Below are 16,724 nucleotides of genomic sequence, written 5' to 3'. Positions count from 1 at the left end.
TTCTAGTGCCCAGTTTCTAGTGCAGCCGAGACTAGGTGGCATCTCGCTTTATGCTCTTCGTGTAGAGGCCGCTCCTCTCGTGGTGACATCCTAGTCAGCATGCTATTGGCTGTCGTCGTCTCACAGCCCTCTCTGCTGTATTGTTCATATTTCACATCAACTGACTTCCGATCAAAAACAAAAACCCACTGATTGGTGCAAAAAAACTCTGGAAAAATTCGAAGGGGGCACTTCAAATTTCATTTTAAACATCATTACTGATAATCAAAATATCCACGGGTGTACTGCTGGTCTACAGTGTCCAACGGACACAATATTTCAGCGATCATACATGTCGCCATCATCAGGTGAACTGACGGACTGAGCTCCTGTGAACGTGCTGGCACGGAGATCCGTATGCTATGGCTGCTCAGAGGGAGCTGGGTTCGGTCACGGCGGCGGCTGATTTAAATACCCTCCGCCCGTGGCACGCTCCCTCCGCTGTCCGTGCCCTGCGCCACGGTCGAGCGGTGGAACAGATTGCGACGGCATCTGAGATGACGTCGGAGTGATGGATCTGTCCGCCGTGGTCATCACAACTATACATTTGCTCAATTTACTGTTGATTAACCCAGTCGCTGGTTCCCAAGCCTTGCTAAGATTATAGCCACAGTCACGGTTTATGAGGTCGTCATTGGTGCGAATTTCGATGGCCTCTCTAACAACGCTATCCCAGTATCTCAACGTCTGTACCAGAATCTTCATGCGTTCATACTCCATAGCATGATTTTCCGACAAACAATGTTCAGCGACTGCCGACTTGCTCTGGTGTTCATGGCATCGATCCTCGACAGTACGCATCGTCTGACCAATATACGACATGCCACATTGACACAGAATCTGGTACATGCAGGCCTTCCTCAAACTGAGGTCATTTTTGGCGCTCCCCACGATTGCATGAATTTTATTCGGAGGACAAAACACAGTTCCGCCCCGGTGTTTCTTCAAAATGTGGGCGATTATACTCCATAGCGTGATTTTCCGACAAACAATGTTCAGCGACTGCCGACTTGCTCTGGTGTTCATGGCATCGATCCTCGACAGTACGCATCGTCTGACCAATATACGACATGCCACATTGACACAGAATCTGGTACATGCAGGCCTTCCTCAAACTGAGGTCATTTTTGGCGCTCCCCACGATTGCATGAATTTTATTCGGAGGACAAAACACAGTTCCGCCCCGGTGTTTCTTCAAAATGTGGGCGATTATCCCCGAGAGTGAACCTGTATATGGAATAAACACAGTGCCTTCCTCCTCCCTCGTGATTTCATCCATCTCCACAGGTTGTGCTGTAGTGGTTGGGCGGAGAGCACGTTGAATCTGCCACACTGAGTACCCATTTGATTGAAATACAGTTCTCAGCTATTCCAATTCCTGGGGAAGACTCTCTGAGTCAGAGATAGAGTGCGCTCTATGTACTAGAGTTTTAAGTACCCCATTCCTCTGTGAAGGGTGGTGGCAGCTGTCTGCGTGCAAATACAGATCAGTGTGCATTGTCTTCCAATACACCCCATGACCTAGGGTGCCGTCAGCCCTTCTCTTGACCAAGACATCAAGGAAAGGTAATTTACCCTCCATTTCAGTCTCCATAGTGAATTTGATGTTGGAGTGTATGGAGTTTAGATGTGTAAGGAAGTCAAGGACTTTATCCAAACCATGTGGCCAAATGACGAACGTGTTGTCCACGTAACGGAAAAAGCAAGTAGGTTTCCATTCGGATGACGACAGGGCTTCCTCCTCGAAGTTTTCCATGTACAAATTCGCTACCACCAGTGAGAGTGGGCTACCCATGGCGACTCCCTCCGTTTGTTCGTAGTATTCTCCATTAAAAAGAAAATACGTGGAAGTCAAGACATGCCTAAAAAGTTCACTGGACTTCTCAAACTTCTGACTAATCAGTTCTAGTGACTCTCGCAGGGGTACCCTCGTAAACAAGGAAACGACGTCAAAACTAACCATGATATCTGACGCATCCAACCTGAAGCTATCAAGGCGTTTAACAAAATCCACAGAATTACAGATGTGATGAGGGCATTTACCCACATAAGGACTTAATATTCCTGTCAGGTATTTGGCCAACAAATATGTAGGTGTCCTGATGTTGCTGACAATGAGGCGTAATGGTACCCCCTCTTTGTGAACCTTCGGGAGTCCATATAGTCTAGGCGGTACAAGACCTTGGGGTAACAATTTCTTAGCGTCATCCTCCAGTAAATCTGCGTCCTTGAGAAGCGACCTGGTCTTGTTCTCCACCTTCTTTGTAGGGCTAACGCTGATCTTCCAGTAGGAATCGTCATTTAGTGGGGACTGCATCTTATCAGGGAGAGAACAACTGTAGCATTGCCTTTGTCAGCCGGTAAGACAACAATTTCAGAGCGCTCCCTGAGATCACGAGGAATATTAAGTCCTTATGTGGGTAAATGCCCTCATCACATCCGTAATTCCATGGATTTTGTTAAACGCCTTTATAGCTTCAGGTTGGATGAGTCAGATATCATGGTGAGTTTTGACGTCATCTCCTTGTTTACGAGTGTACCCCTGCGAGAGTCACTAGAACTGATTAGTCAGAAGTTTGACGAGAAGACCACTGAACTTTTTAGGCATGTCCTGACTTCCATGTATTTTCTTTTTAATGGAGAATACTACGAACAAACGGAGGGAGACGCCATGGGTAGCCCACTCCCACCGGTGGTAGCGAATTTGTACATGGAGAACTTCGAGGAGGAAGCCCTGTCGTCATCCGAATGGAAACCTACTTGCTTTTTCCGTTACGTGGACAACACGTTCGTCATCTGGCCACATGGTTTGGATAAAGTCCTTGACTTCCTTACACATCTAAACTCCATACACCCCAACATCAAATTCACTATGAAGACTGAAACGGAGGGTAAATTACCTTTCCTTGATGTCTTGGTCAAGAGAAGGGCTGACAACACCCTAAGTCATGGGGTGTATCGGAAGACAATGCACACTGATCTGTATTTGCACGCAGACAGCTGCCACCACCCTTCACAGAGGAATGGGGTGCTTAAAACTCTAGTACATAGGGCGCGCACTATCTCTGACGCAGAGAGTCTACCCCACAAACTGGCACATCTCAGAACTGTATTTCGAAAAAATGGGTAGTCAGAATGGCAGATTCAACGTGCGCTCCACCCAACCACTACAACACAACCTGTGGAGATGGATGAAATCACGAGTGAGGAGGTAGGCACTGCGTTTATTCCATATACAGGCGCACTCTCGGGGAAAATCGCCCGCATTTTGAAGAAACACCGGGTTGGAACTGTGTTTTGTCCTCCGAATAAAACTTGTGCAATGGTGGGGAGCGCCAAAAATGACCTCGGTTTGAGGAAGGCCTGCGTGTACCAGATTCCGTGTCATAAGCGGGCGCTGTCGATTCAGCCGTCAGGGCATTGCCCGACCGGCTCACGTGTTTCTCAGTTGCCGTATGTGAGCAAAGGCCCTCGCCTACATCCCAAGAGCCAATGACCGACGTAAAGAAGATTCTTCGAGAAGCTATTCAACGTGACAGAAGAGGCAATGACCGGCTCACGTGTTTCTCAGTCGTCACATGTGATCAAAGGCCCTCACCTACATTCCAAGAGCCAACGACCGACGTTAAGAAGATTCTTCAAGAAGCTTTTCAACGTGACAGACGAGGCAATGACCGTGAAGTCGTTCACCTCCAGTAAACTGAAGTGAATAAATACGCGAGACGCAGTGGGCCAGACAGATGAAGACGGAGACAGATGGAGACAGACGGGGACAGACAGGGACAGAGTCGAAGACGGAGACGGAGAGGAGAGACGAAGAAGACGAAGAAGTTTTCAGTCAGTTTTCGGTGCTGAAGACCGTCATGCAAGAAGAGACTGCATCATGCACAGACACACCAAGTCCGCCGCTGTAGTGGAATAGCAAGCAGCAGCCGCGGCGCCAGAAGACAGAAGTTAAAAGGTATTTGAAGTCTGATTTTGACGTACCCGGGTGACTCGTGAGGACGGGAAGGAGACGTCCTCACATCAGTAGTCACCTGTGAGCTGGGATGAAGACCTGACAGCCAAAGACTGGCAAGCGGGAGTCCGTGGTTCGAGTCCGGGACACTGGCCTTCCCCCACTGCGCCGCTCCACTGGTCGACGCACAACACACGCGGCCGCATAGAGAAGAGAAACACTGGGACGCCACACCCAAGGTATCATCCGATGCACGACTTCGCTCGCAATAATTAAACCGGCCACCTCACGCTGCGTGTCTCCAGTCAGCTGGGCGAGACGGCGACACGAGATACACACCGCTACGCGTAATCAGACGCCGCCGCCGCAGCAGAAGACTTCACAAACGACACAGCTGCCGCTCTCCGAACCAGAACATTCCGTAAGATACAGTTGTACAAATCTTCAATAAAAGTTATCTTATGTAAAAGTGATGTTTCATTCGACCTCATACCCGAGCCAAGGAAGAACCCACCCTGCCCACATGTTGTTAAGAGAGAAAAGTTAATTTATTTAATATTTTCACCCTGACAGAATGCTTTAGAATGCTCATCCTGACAATTGACTTGCATCGAAAGAGAAAACCCAGTTACATTTGGTATCAGAAGCCGTTTTAGTTGTTACATTTGGTGTCAGAGAAAATACCCTTGGCTCAATATGAGGTGTGAATGACAGTCACTGAAGGTTCACAGTTAGTATTGTTTAATGGGTGAAAGGATAGAGGTTTGCACAGCAGTCGTAATATTTTCTTTATTTTGAAGGGTATTCTCTCTCATAATTTTAACAGTTTGTCAAAAATATTTAAACATCTTTTGAATTCAGTGTGGTAATATTGTGTAACTAATAGTTTGTAAAATGATGACACGAAATCGTACAAAGTCAGAGTCAGCACCACAAGTGGTTTCTACTGATGAAGCTATTCAGAGCTTAGTTAATCAAATAGCACAGCTTAAAAGTGATGATAATGTATTATTTAAACAGTTGAGTGAGGTTAGGCAAACCAGTTCAATCCCTCCCACCCTAGATTCCTCAGCAGCAGCCTTAGTAACTCCTTTTTCAGGTAAACCTGGCGAGGACATAACAGCCTTTTTTGATGATTTAGTAGCAGCTGCAAAGTTAGTATCATGGTCAGATGAACAGCTCTTACAGATGACAAAGTTAAGATTGCTAGAGGAGGCTAAAGCACACGTATTATACCATGAAGAATTACGGAATGCTCCAACATTTGAGGAACTGAAGAAAGGATTACTTAAATGTTTTCAAAAACAGAACAGCTGTAGATTTTATAGGGAACAGTTAAACACTATCACTCAGAGGCAAAACGTGTCGTTAGAAAGTTTTGTAGATAGGATTAGAAAAGTTAATATTAACACCTATCAGTTGACAACTAGTGATGAAGCAAATAAAGTTATTTTACAAGAGGCAGAAGATAGAGCTCTGGATACATTTTTACGTGGGTTGCCTCCTGAAACGTCCCGTCGTGTCAGGGCAGAGTTTCCTAAAAATTTAGCGGAAGCTGTATCTGTGGCGACGGCTTTTGAAGAAATTGACATTGCCACCAGATACAAGGAGAAGCGAAATGTATTTTCAGCAGGAGTACGATGTTTTAGGTGCGATCGACAGGGACATACAGCAAAAAACTGCAGACAACCTCAATGCACTAATTGTCAAAGAATAGGTCACACATTCAAGGAATGCAGGTCTAAGAAAGTTTTTGGAAATAGAAATCAGTTAAACTCAAACGGGAATGTCGGAGCCGCCGCCAGGCGTTCCCAATAAAATTTCATGCCATTAAGGCGAATGTGAAGGCGGAATGCTGGTTATCTGCTACCATACAGGATAAAGAGGCAAGGATACTAGTGGATACAGGCGCAAACGTATCAATAGTAAGTAATGAATGTATTGGAGAAAAGAAATATGACCCTCCAAGGTATAGATTGAGTGGAGTAGGAGGAGGTACAGTGAAGTCATTAGGATGTACATCATTGATTTTCTATATTCACGGTGTACAATTTGAAGAAGATGTAGAAGTGGTAACAAAGGTAACTGACGGGTACGACGCGATCCTAGGACTGGATTTCCTGAATAAACATCACGCTAAAATTGACCTCAGACAGCAAACTGTAGAACTTAGCGAAATAGTGTTTCAGCTAGGTGACACCGCTGCAAAGGGCCCTCTGCCGCAAGATTTCCCTAACCGGAAGGCGAAATCAACTATACTGCGTGCAACGTCCTTGAAGGTTGATTCGCGGGATCAGATACCATCTGGCTCAGGAAAACTTTTCTGGATGACCGTTGACTCCGAAGTACCTACAGATACAGTGTGTCTAATAGAGCCTTTAGAGGAAAATGAGGAATTAGATGTATCACATTGTTTTGTACGAAGGAGTGTTGTACGGGTTCAAGACGTTGAAGGAGAAAGAAAAGTACCGGTACATATTGACAATTTCGGAGTGGAGGACAAAGAGTTGCATAAGGGAATATTAGTAGCTACAGTCAGTACTTTTGAAGAAGAAGATTTCATTTGGTCAGATATTAACGATGGTCGGAAACCAGACGCCTATAAAACCGCATTACGCCAGAAGATTGAGCACTTGAAAGGAAATGATAGAGACACGATAGAAGCAGTTTTAGTTGAGTTTCAAGATTTATTTAATGCAGAAGGTACACTGCCAGCAACAGATATCACACAGCATAGGATCCCAACAGGAAATAGCCCCCCAGTTTATAGGAAGCCTTATAGAGTTGCGCATCACTTACAGCCAGTACTGGATGAATTTATAGAACAGCATCTAAAAGATGGAATTATAGAATATTCTGATTCGCCTTATAATTCAAATATCGTAATTATTCCAAAGAAGTCTCCCAACGGTACGAAACGATATAGATTTTGTTGTGACTACAGACACCTTAACAAACAAACTATCTCAGATGTTTATCCTCTTCCAAACATTACAGATATCATTGACAGTTTGGGTAACAGTAAATACTTTTCAACAATCGATCTACGTAGCGGATATCATCAATTGGAAGTTGCACCTGAAGATAGGCATAAAACAGCATTTTCTACCCCTGGAGGCCATTGGCAATTTAAAAGAATGCCTTTCGGTTTGAAAAATGCACCAGCAACTTTTCAAAGACTACTCGATGGAGTATTGCGAGGACTCAAAACTAAGCAATGTTGTGCATATCTAGACGATATTATTGTATTCTCCAAAGACATTAATGAACATGCTGTGCGTCTCCGTAATGTTTTTCAGAGACTTAGAAAAGCTAAATTAACATTAAATATGGAAAAATGTAGTTTTGCATTGACAGAGGTTACATACCTATGGCATGTCATTAGTGAAAAAGGAATTAAAACAGATCCTCAATTAATTTCGGCAGTTAAGGACTTCCCAACATCACAACGCGTTAAGGAAGTACAAAGTTTCATTGGTCTCGCATCGTACTACCGGAAATATGTTCAAAATTTCGCTGAAATTGCCCGACCCTTAACTCAATTATTGAAAAAGGGTGCAAAATTTCATTGGTCTGAAGATTGTGAATTAGCATTTCAAACCCTTAAAGATAAGTTAACACACAGTCCAGTATTAGCCTATCCAGATTATAATAAAGAATTTATTTTATCCTGTGACGCAAGTGGTCATTCAGTAGGAGTTGTTTTGAGTCAGAATATTAATGGCGCGGAACACCCCATAGCCTACGCTTCGAGACAACTAACAACAGCAGAAAGAAATTATTCCACAACGGAGAAAGAATTGTTAAGTGTTATTTATGGCATCAAATACTTTAAATGCTACTTGTACGGTAGGAAATTCAAGGTCATTACAGACCACGCAGCTTTAAAATGGTTGCTTGGATTAAAAGATCCATCTAGTCGTCTTACCCGTTGGGCCCTATGTCTTTCCGAAATGGATTTCGAAGTTATCCATAAACCAGGCAAAAAACACACGAATGCAGATTGCCTAAGTCGGAAAATAGCACTTTTGGAAGCAACAGGCCGAGATACTGAGGACTGGAGAAAGGCACAAGATGAGGATACAGAATGCAAAAAATACGCAACTCAAAAACAATTTTGCTTTGAAGATGGTGTATTATGCCGTAAAACAAAACTTGGACCGCGAATTGTTGTTCCCCTACACCTTAGACAAGAAATAATGGCAGAGGCCCACGATCATATCCTTGCAGGACACGGTGGACAGCGGACAACCGAAAGACGTGTAGCAGAGCGATTTTGGTGGCAAACCAGAAAGCAGGATGTTGCGCAGTACGTTCGTAATTGCATTGCGTGCGCACAACGAGCTGAATTTACTCGTTCAAAAATACCCTTACAGAGGCTCCCTGAGGCTTCATGTCCATTTCAAATCTGCGGACTGGATCTCTACGGGCCATATCATAGAACACCTGCTGGTAATAAGTATGTTCTTACGATTATAGATCACTTTTCACGCTATCTAGCTATGGTGAGTCTCCCAGATCAGCAAGCAAATACAGTTGCCCAAGCTTTAGTTAACAACTGGATACTTAAATTTGGCATACCTGAAGCTATTATCACAGATCAGGGATCTAATTTTATGTCTGAATTAATGAAACAGCTATGCCACTTACTAAAAATACGTAAATTACGCACAACTCCGTTACACCCTCAGTGCAACGGGCGCACAGAAAGAGTTCATCGGACAATTGGCAAGATGCTTAGTTATTATATTAACGAACAACATTCTAATTGGGATACGTATTTACCAATAATCGTGTCGGTATACAACGCTAAAACGCATGAAGCAACTGGCATGTCACCTTATGAAGTGGTCTTATGGGAGAAAAATGCCGTCTCCTTTTGATGTAATCAGGCAGAAAAACGGAAAAGTCGGAGAAACAGTAAGAGATTTCAGTCGAATGATGAAGGATTTATGGAAAAAGGTTCAAAAATCTAATACAAAGGCTTTGGAACGACAGGAAAGATTACGCAATACCCAAGCTAAATATCCAAATTACAAAATCGGTCAGTGGGTTATGCTTTCAACTCCTTACATAGCGAAAGGAAAAACGAAGAAATTTGTAACAAACTACAGAGGTCCTTATCAAATTATTGAGATCACGTCACCAGTCAATGTCAAACTGCAACTGCCCACCCGAACTACTATTGTCCATGCAAGTCGTTTAAAACCTTTCAAGGGCGCTCCAGATGTAATTCCTTCAACAATAGTGTCTGCTTTTCCGAAGGGTGGAGGAAGTTCCCGTAAAGGAAAAAGAGTGGCCACGCCAGCACAACATACAGACATGGCACCATACAATCTTCGACCAAGAGTGCGAATGTCCTAGTTGAATCTTAGTAGACTGTGGATAGTATACATATGTAAATAATTAATAAATGATAATGGTTTCTTTTTTAAGAAAGAAAAGATGAACGTAGAAACATGCAGATCTTGTAGTTAACAATGTATTCCTTCATTTCTTTGTTTTTGTTTTTAAGAGATTGGTAGGTTCATAACCATGTTGTTTGCTTTTTTCAGAAAACGCCATGCAAGCATTTCCTACACAAAACCTGTCCTACCTCAATGACTCCCTTGACAGTTCCCTTCTGAAGTTATTAGATATGTTCATAAACTCACAGCAAGGCAAAATTGATGCCAATGTTATGATGCAACATGTTTTAAAATTAAAAGGTGAACACAAAACTAAAATTATAATGCTAGAAACGGGTATATCTGGAACCTTTGTGTTGGTGTTTCTACTTTGTACAGTTTTCTTTTATCTAAGACGAAAAAATAAGCCAAATAATAATATACCACTTCATCAAATCCCTGTTAACTGGATACCACACTCTTAACTGGTGTACTTCAGTGGTTACTCTTGAGCATTAGTGTATTAATTTTGTTATTGTAATTCACTCTTTACTAAACAGTCTTATGTTAAAGTAAACAATACTGTAGAATAAATATTCTTGCATTCATATAGGGTAGATTAAACAGGTATTGCTACGTAAATTTCTAAGTGAATAATCTATTTTTTGTTTATTCATTGTCATCAAGATTTGTTACACTTATTATAACCATTTATGTGTGAACTATGTGATTCATGAGCGTACAGTGCTTTAGTAAAGTGCTAAAGTATTTTCAACATACTTAATGTGAAGCGTGTGTAATCTTCTAAGTCGAGAGTTTTCATTGCTTATGTTAGTGCTTTTGCCGTGTGAAGAGTGGAGGAATGTTGAGTGGTAAATTCGAGGGCGAATTTCTCCGAAGGGTGGGGGAATGTTGAGTGGTACTTAAGTAAATAAATCAGTGAAATCAAAGTGAACTAGAAATTAGGATATAAATGAAAAACTTGGTTTAGTTTAGAGAGTTACATACTGGCATTCAGCGGGCAAAACAGCAGAACAGAAGAGACAATGACCATGAAGTCAGCAAGTTCCACATAAGCGGGCGCTGTCGATTCAGCCGTCAGGGCATCGCCCGACCGGCTCACGTGTTTCTCAGTTGTCGTATGTGAGCAAAGGCCCTCGCCTACATCCCAAGAGCCAATGACCGACGTAAAGAAGATTCTTCGAGAAGCTATTCAACGTGACAGAAGAGGCAATGACCGGCTCACGTGTTTCTCAGTCGTCACATGTGATCAAAGACCCTCACCTACATTCCAAGAGCCAACGACCGACGTTAAGACGATTCTTCGAGAAGCTTTTCAACGGGACAGACGAGGCAATGACCGTGAATTCGTTCACCTCCAGTAAACTGAAGTGAATAAATACGCGAGACGCAGTGGGCCAGACAGATGAAGACGGAGACAGATGGAGACAGACGGGGACAGAGTCGAAGACGGAGACGGAGAGGAGAGACGAAGAAGACGAAGAAGTTTTCAGTCAGTTTTCGGTGCTGAAGACCATCATGCAAGAAGAAACTGCATCATGCACAGACACACCAAGTCCGCCGCTGTAGTGGAATAGCAAGCAGCAGCCGCGGCACCAGAAGACAGAAGTTAAAAGGTATTTGAAGTCTGATTTTGGCGTACCCGGGTGACTCGTGAGGACGGGAAGGAGACGGCCTCACATCAGTAGTCACCTGTGAGCTGGGATGAAGACCTGACAGCCGAAGACTGGCAAGCGGGAGTCCGTGGTTCGAGTCCGGGACACTGGCCTTCCCCGCCGCGCCGCTCCGCTGGTCGACGCACAACACACGCGGCCGCATAGAGAAGAGAAACACTGGGATGCCACACCCAAGGTATCATCCGATGCACGACTTCGCTCGCAATAATTAAACCGGCCACCTCACGCTGCGCGTCTCCAGTCAGCTGGGCGAGACGGCGACACGAGATACACACCGCTACGCGTAATCAGACGCCGCCGCCGCAGCAGAAGACTTCACAAACGACACAGCTGCCGCTCTCCGAACCAGAACATTCCGTAAGATACAGTTGTACAAATCTTCAATAAAAGTTATCTTATGTAAAAGTGATGTTTCATTCGACCTCATACCCGAGCCAAGGAAGAACCCACCCTGCCCACATGTTGTTAAGAGAGAAAAGTTAATTTATTTAATATTTTCACCCTGACAGAATGCTTTAGAATGCTCATCCTGACAATTGACTCGCATCGAAAGAGAAAACCCAGTTACATTTGGTATCAGAAGCCGTTTTAGTTGTTACACTTAGGATATACTGCCAATTGGTACACAAATGCCTGTCTACCACAATTTTTTTGGAAAAAGTTTATGAAAAATGCCCAAAAGGAAAAACAGTTTTAAATCAACGCATGCAGCAAAACCAACAACTGATTATCTTGGTGTTCTAAATGTCAGTGCCCTTGGCACTCCACCGCACAGCCCTGACTTGACATCTTGCGATTGCCTTTTGTTCCCAAAAACTAAAGATAAAATGTGTGGAATCACTTTTTCTTCAGATGAAGCAGTGAAACATTTAAAAAATCTTGTTTCTGAAGTGCCTCAAGAAGAATGGCATCACTGCCTTAAGGCCTGGTTTTGTCTAAAGTAAAAATATATTGTTGTTAAAGGGAAATATTTCAAAAATGAATAAAATTATTTAATTTTTAAAATCAATTCTTATCTGATGATCAAAAAATTTACCGTGCCATTTTTGTACCTGTACAGTAGTAGCCGCTCACAATGCAGGGATCACACTGTTGGTGTTGGCACTGTAAACTCTCCACACACAAGGAGAAGTTGCCTTTTGCAAAAGACACACAGCGGCTCTCTCCTAATCAAGACAATAGGCTCATCTCTGTCCCAAGTCTTACTTCTGTGTACGTCTTTGGGCAATATTCCAGTTTCTTTTACTCTCCATAGGAGTTTAAACAAAACACAAGTCATGTCTTTCAATGGGACTGGTTATTAAATGTGGATGAAAAAATACGTAACAAACTACAACTGCAAGGGGTACAATTCCTCCATTTACTTGGAAGGGTCTGAAGTACAGCAGACTTGATACACGAGCATTTATTCTAGTATACGAGGGGGACTACACTCTCAGAGAAAGAGAAGATCTTGGTTTAGCACTGTGATGTTAGGCCCTACATATCTCCACCTACAAAGTGCATTAAATGCCTCCATTTTGGACATTTAAGGGGTACAGAAATGTTGATGTTTTAGTTTGAGAAGATTCCCACGAATTTCATCTTTGATTTAAAATTTCTGTACTCTCTGCATAAAATTTCTGTACTCTTGGCATTACAAATGAAACAGTAAATATTGTAGATTGTATGTGATGTGTTGGTGAATGTGCCAACACCTTGTAGATAGAGGAGGCCGAAATGCACGCTATCTAACGCAGACGGGCGTGAATTCTGGAACAGGATAAGTAGTGAATTCTAATAAGAAAAGTATGCAGCTCCTCGAATACTTAACTTTTATTTATCCTTGTTGTGAATACAGCATTCTTGATGAGACATTTCATACGATAACTATCAAACTATGTAAGGCTAATGGCGCCTTGCTAAGTTGTAGCCATGAACTTAGCTGAAGGCTATTCTGTCTCTCGGCAAATGAGAGCAAAGGCTTCGTCCGTATAGTTGCTAGCAACGTTGTCGTACAACTGGGGCGAGTTCTCGTACGTCTCTCGAGACCTGCCGTGTGGTGGCGCTAGGTCTACGATCACACAGTGGCGACACGCGGGTCCGACATGTACTAATGGACCGCGGCCGATTTAAGCTACCACCTAGCAAGTGTGGTGTCGGACAGTGACACCACAGTATGTTTGATAATATGAATAACCATTAAATAAGGTCTTGATTTTGGATATCAATGATTTATTTAGGTAACATGTATAAGGTTAAATTCCTACAGTGTGTTTCATAACTTCAGTTTGAGGTACTCATTGGGCTTTGTGTGGCGTTGTGAATGCAGCAACAGATGCTCTGACATCAGCACAGGTGTAGCAGAGACCACAACACTGTATGTTGTTCCATGGAATACTTCTAGCAGAAGTCTTCCTTGGAAAAATGTTAACTGTGTTGCATAAGAAAAATGTGTCTCTCTTTGGGTAGGAGAGAAAATCAGTTGTTTGAGATCCTGTAAGTTGAAAAGATCTATGTCTGTAAGCATGCCAATAAATCTGTTTGCTATATTGAAATTCCCAGTTAATCAATGAAGTAAGCCTGAGTAACGTAAGTACATCTGAAGTTAGAAGAAATAAAATGGACAAGTGTTCTGCAGGACCAGACGACATATAATTTTATCCTGCTGACCCCTCACGACATATGTCATCTTGATGTCCCAGTGAACCCACCTGTGGCAATTGTCCCATTTGCAAGAAAGAATGGATAACCAAGAGTACAAGCGCTTTGACCGAGTATTACGCTTCAGTGTTAGAAAGATGTACATAAGCCTAGAGCCCCTTATTAATGTTCCAGTGTATATTTTCATCACTGCCTGCAGTTCTTCGGCATCTTCACAAATTCATCATTAAAAAAATAAAAAATAAAAATTATTTGAGTTTGCCGTACCAGTTACAAATTTTTGTCTTACATCAGGATTCTTTAAAAATGCATTTCTAAGCTGATATTCAGATTGTTTAGATGCTATATTCAAATTGTTTGGATGCTAATGAAGATTTGAATTTGTAAAAAATCATAAACTGGGTATGTCCTCTTGTGAAATTCATGTTTGGTGCACAAAAACTCTTTAGATAATCATAAACTATCAGAACAAACTAAACAAACTACATGACAGACAATTCTCCAAACATCAAAAAGTAACCATCAAATATAAAATATCTTATTTGCTTTTAGAACCACGACATTCTAAAATTTTCAGTGTATCCCTTGTACACAGTGATCCCCCCTACAATGAATTGGCTATAGCATTAGGTTTTGTTATGGCAGGTAGTGAGACCAGAACAGGGTTTCACATTGGTTGCACCAAAATAGAAAGCACAATTTGCACTCCATAGATAAAATAAATTTAAGAAAGATAGACAGTAATGCAAGGGGTCATGAAAATAAGCCAGGATATGCCTTTCGTGAGAGCCAAGCTGTCACCAGTGGAGTGGACAAAGGGTGAGCAAGAAAATATAATAAGAAGCAGGAATTGCAGTCTAAAACAGAAGGTGTACTGCAATGGTGCAGGGATTATGCTCGCCACAAATGTACTCATGAAAGTCAGATGTCCTCTGGGCAGACAGTTCTGTATTCTGGCGCTTAGGTATTCAAGTTGCCGCCAAGCACAATGCGAGGAACTGGGAATCATTGTAAATTTAAAAAAAGGAAAATTAAATACTAATCTTAGTTATCACTCTCAGATAACCTACATACAAGGATTGAGGACTGCTGTTGGCAGCAAGACCAAGTAATAATACTCACTGTAAACAGGTCATTTTTACAGCATGCAAATAACTATTTTCTGGTGATTATTATTGGCATAGCCATTTTGATATCGAGCGAGCACTAGTTACAACAGCTACAGTCAGGCCAATGGAGGAACATTCCTGACGCTTCACTCAAGTGGGGCACATTGTATGGACAGGGACACAAGCACAAAAATCTGACCTCTGGAATTTGTAAACATTGTTTTAGTGATAGTCCTGTGTTGTCACCCTTCAACTCAATGTTGTGCTTAGTCCGCCAATATGCGACCAACACAGTGTAAAAATAAACAGCTGCATAGTAGCATTGGCAACATAGCTGCTGTGTGTCACAGATATTCTTTCAAGTGGCTGAAATATAATTAGTGCAAATGAGATGGCAACAATGGTTTTTCCTCTTCAAAGTAGCTGTTTTCATGATAATTTTTTGTTTATTTGGTCTGTCTAATCAGATTTAGAATAAAGTGTTATAATGGGTACATGAAACATGAGTGATTTCACATTTCCAAATGCTTCCACCTATTTCATAAACTTGTACCCATCAATCAGAATGTGTCTTGAGCAATGGATAATTCTGTATGTTACTAACCTTATTTAATAGTTGCTCTATCTCAAGGGCCATCGTCTCGAAAACATGCTCCCCACTGAGAAGTGGTACAGTATCCATGCTGAAACAAAACATGAAATTAAAATTTGAGTATTTCCACATCATCAAATTAAAAGTAATTTGAGTGACAGGTTCTTCCATGAAATTGAAGAAGGAAAGAGGAAAATTCTTTCAAAACTAAAATGCAGTTTCTTCTTAACTTACAGTGTTGTTACGGATGACAGTACCACTAAAGCACAGTTACTAAACACACTTTCCCAAAAATCCTTTCTGACAGAAGAGAAAGTAAATACTCCTGAATTCGAATCAAGAACAGCTGCCAACATGAGTAACTTAGAAGTAGATATCCTCAGTGTAGCGAGGCAACTTAAATCACTTACGAAAGGCAAGGCCTCTGGTCCAGACTCTATATGAGTCAGGTTCTTCTCAGAGTAGGCTGACACGATAGCTCCATACTTAGCTCGCTGATCAAAAGATCCATAACTAAAGACTGGACAGTTGCACAAGTCACACCAATACTCAAGAAAGGAAATACAAATAATACACTGAATTAAGGACCAGTATCATTCATGTCAATCTGCAGTAGGATTTTGGAACATGTACTGTGTTTGAACATTATGAATTACCTCAAAGAAAAAGAGTTATCGACATATAGTCAACACGGATTCAGAAAATATCATTCTTTTGAAACAGGACTAAATCTTCATTCTCATGAAGTATTGAATGATATCGACATAGGATGTCAAATTGACCCCATATTTTTTTAATTTCCAGAAGGCTGTCAGCACCATTCCTCATAAGCGGCTACTAATCAAATTGTGCACCCGTCTCTGTTATGGGACTGGATTCATGATTTTCTGTCAGAAACATCACAGTTTGTAGTATCTAATGGAAAGTAATAGAGTAAAAAAGAAGTAATATCTGGCATTCCCTAAGGAAGTGTTATAGGTCCTCTGCTGTTCCCGATCTACATAAATGATTTAGGAGACAATCTGAGCAGCCCTCTTAGATTGTTTGCAGACGACACTTGTTTACTATCTTGTAAAGTCATCACATGATCAAAACAATTTGCAAAATAAGGTAAACAAGATATCTGTATGATGCAAAAAAGGCAATTGACTCTAAATACTGAAAAGTGCTAAGACATCCACATGAGTACTAAAAGGAATCCACTAAATTTTGGTTACAGGATAAATCACACAAACTTAAAGGCTGTAAATTCAACTAAGTGCTTAGGGATTACAATTATTAACTTAAATGGGAATGATC

The 16,724-nt window shown here is 41.9% G+C and overlaps 1 protein-coding gene across 1 annotated transcript in view; it reads right to left on the bottom strand.

Annotated features, from left to right (window-relative positions):
* The window catches only part of LOC126203631 (Golgi SNAP receptor complex member 1), a 55,984-nt gene that overhangs the window by 28,642 nt on the left and 10,618 nt on the right, over positions 1-16,724 (bottom strand). The window contains exon 3 of the mRNA XM_049938004.1: positions 15,438-15,516. Coding sequence (XP_049793961.1) covers positions 15,438-15,516 — 79 coding nt within the window. The remainder of the gene's footprint in view (positions 1-15,437; positions 15,517-16,724) is intronic.

This window comes from Schistocerca nitens, chromosome 9 (genome assembly GCF_023898315.1).
Source record: "Schistocerca nitens isolate TAMUIC-IGC-003100 chromosome 9, iqSchNite1.1, whole genome shotgun sequence".
NCBI classification, from domain to species: Eukaryota; Metazoa; Arthropoda; class Insecta; order Orthoptera; family Acrididae; genus Schistocerca; species Schistocerca nitens.
The sequence above is the reverse complement of the archived record's forward strand: the minus strand, read 5'-3'. Positions and strand labels throughout refer to the sequence as shown.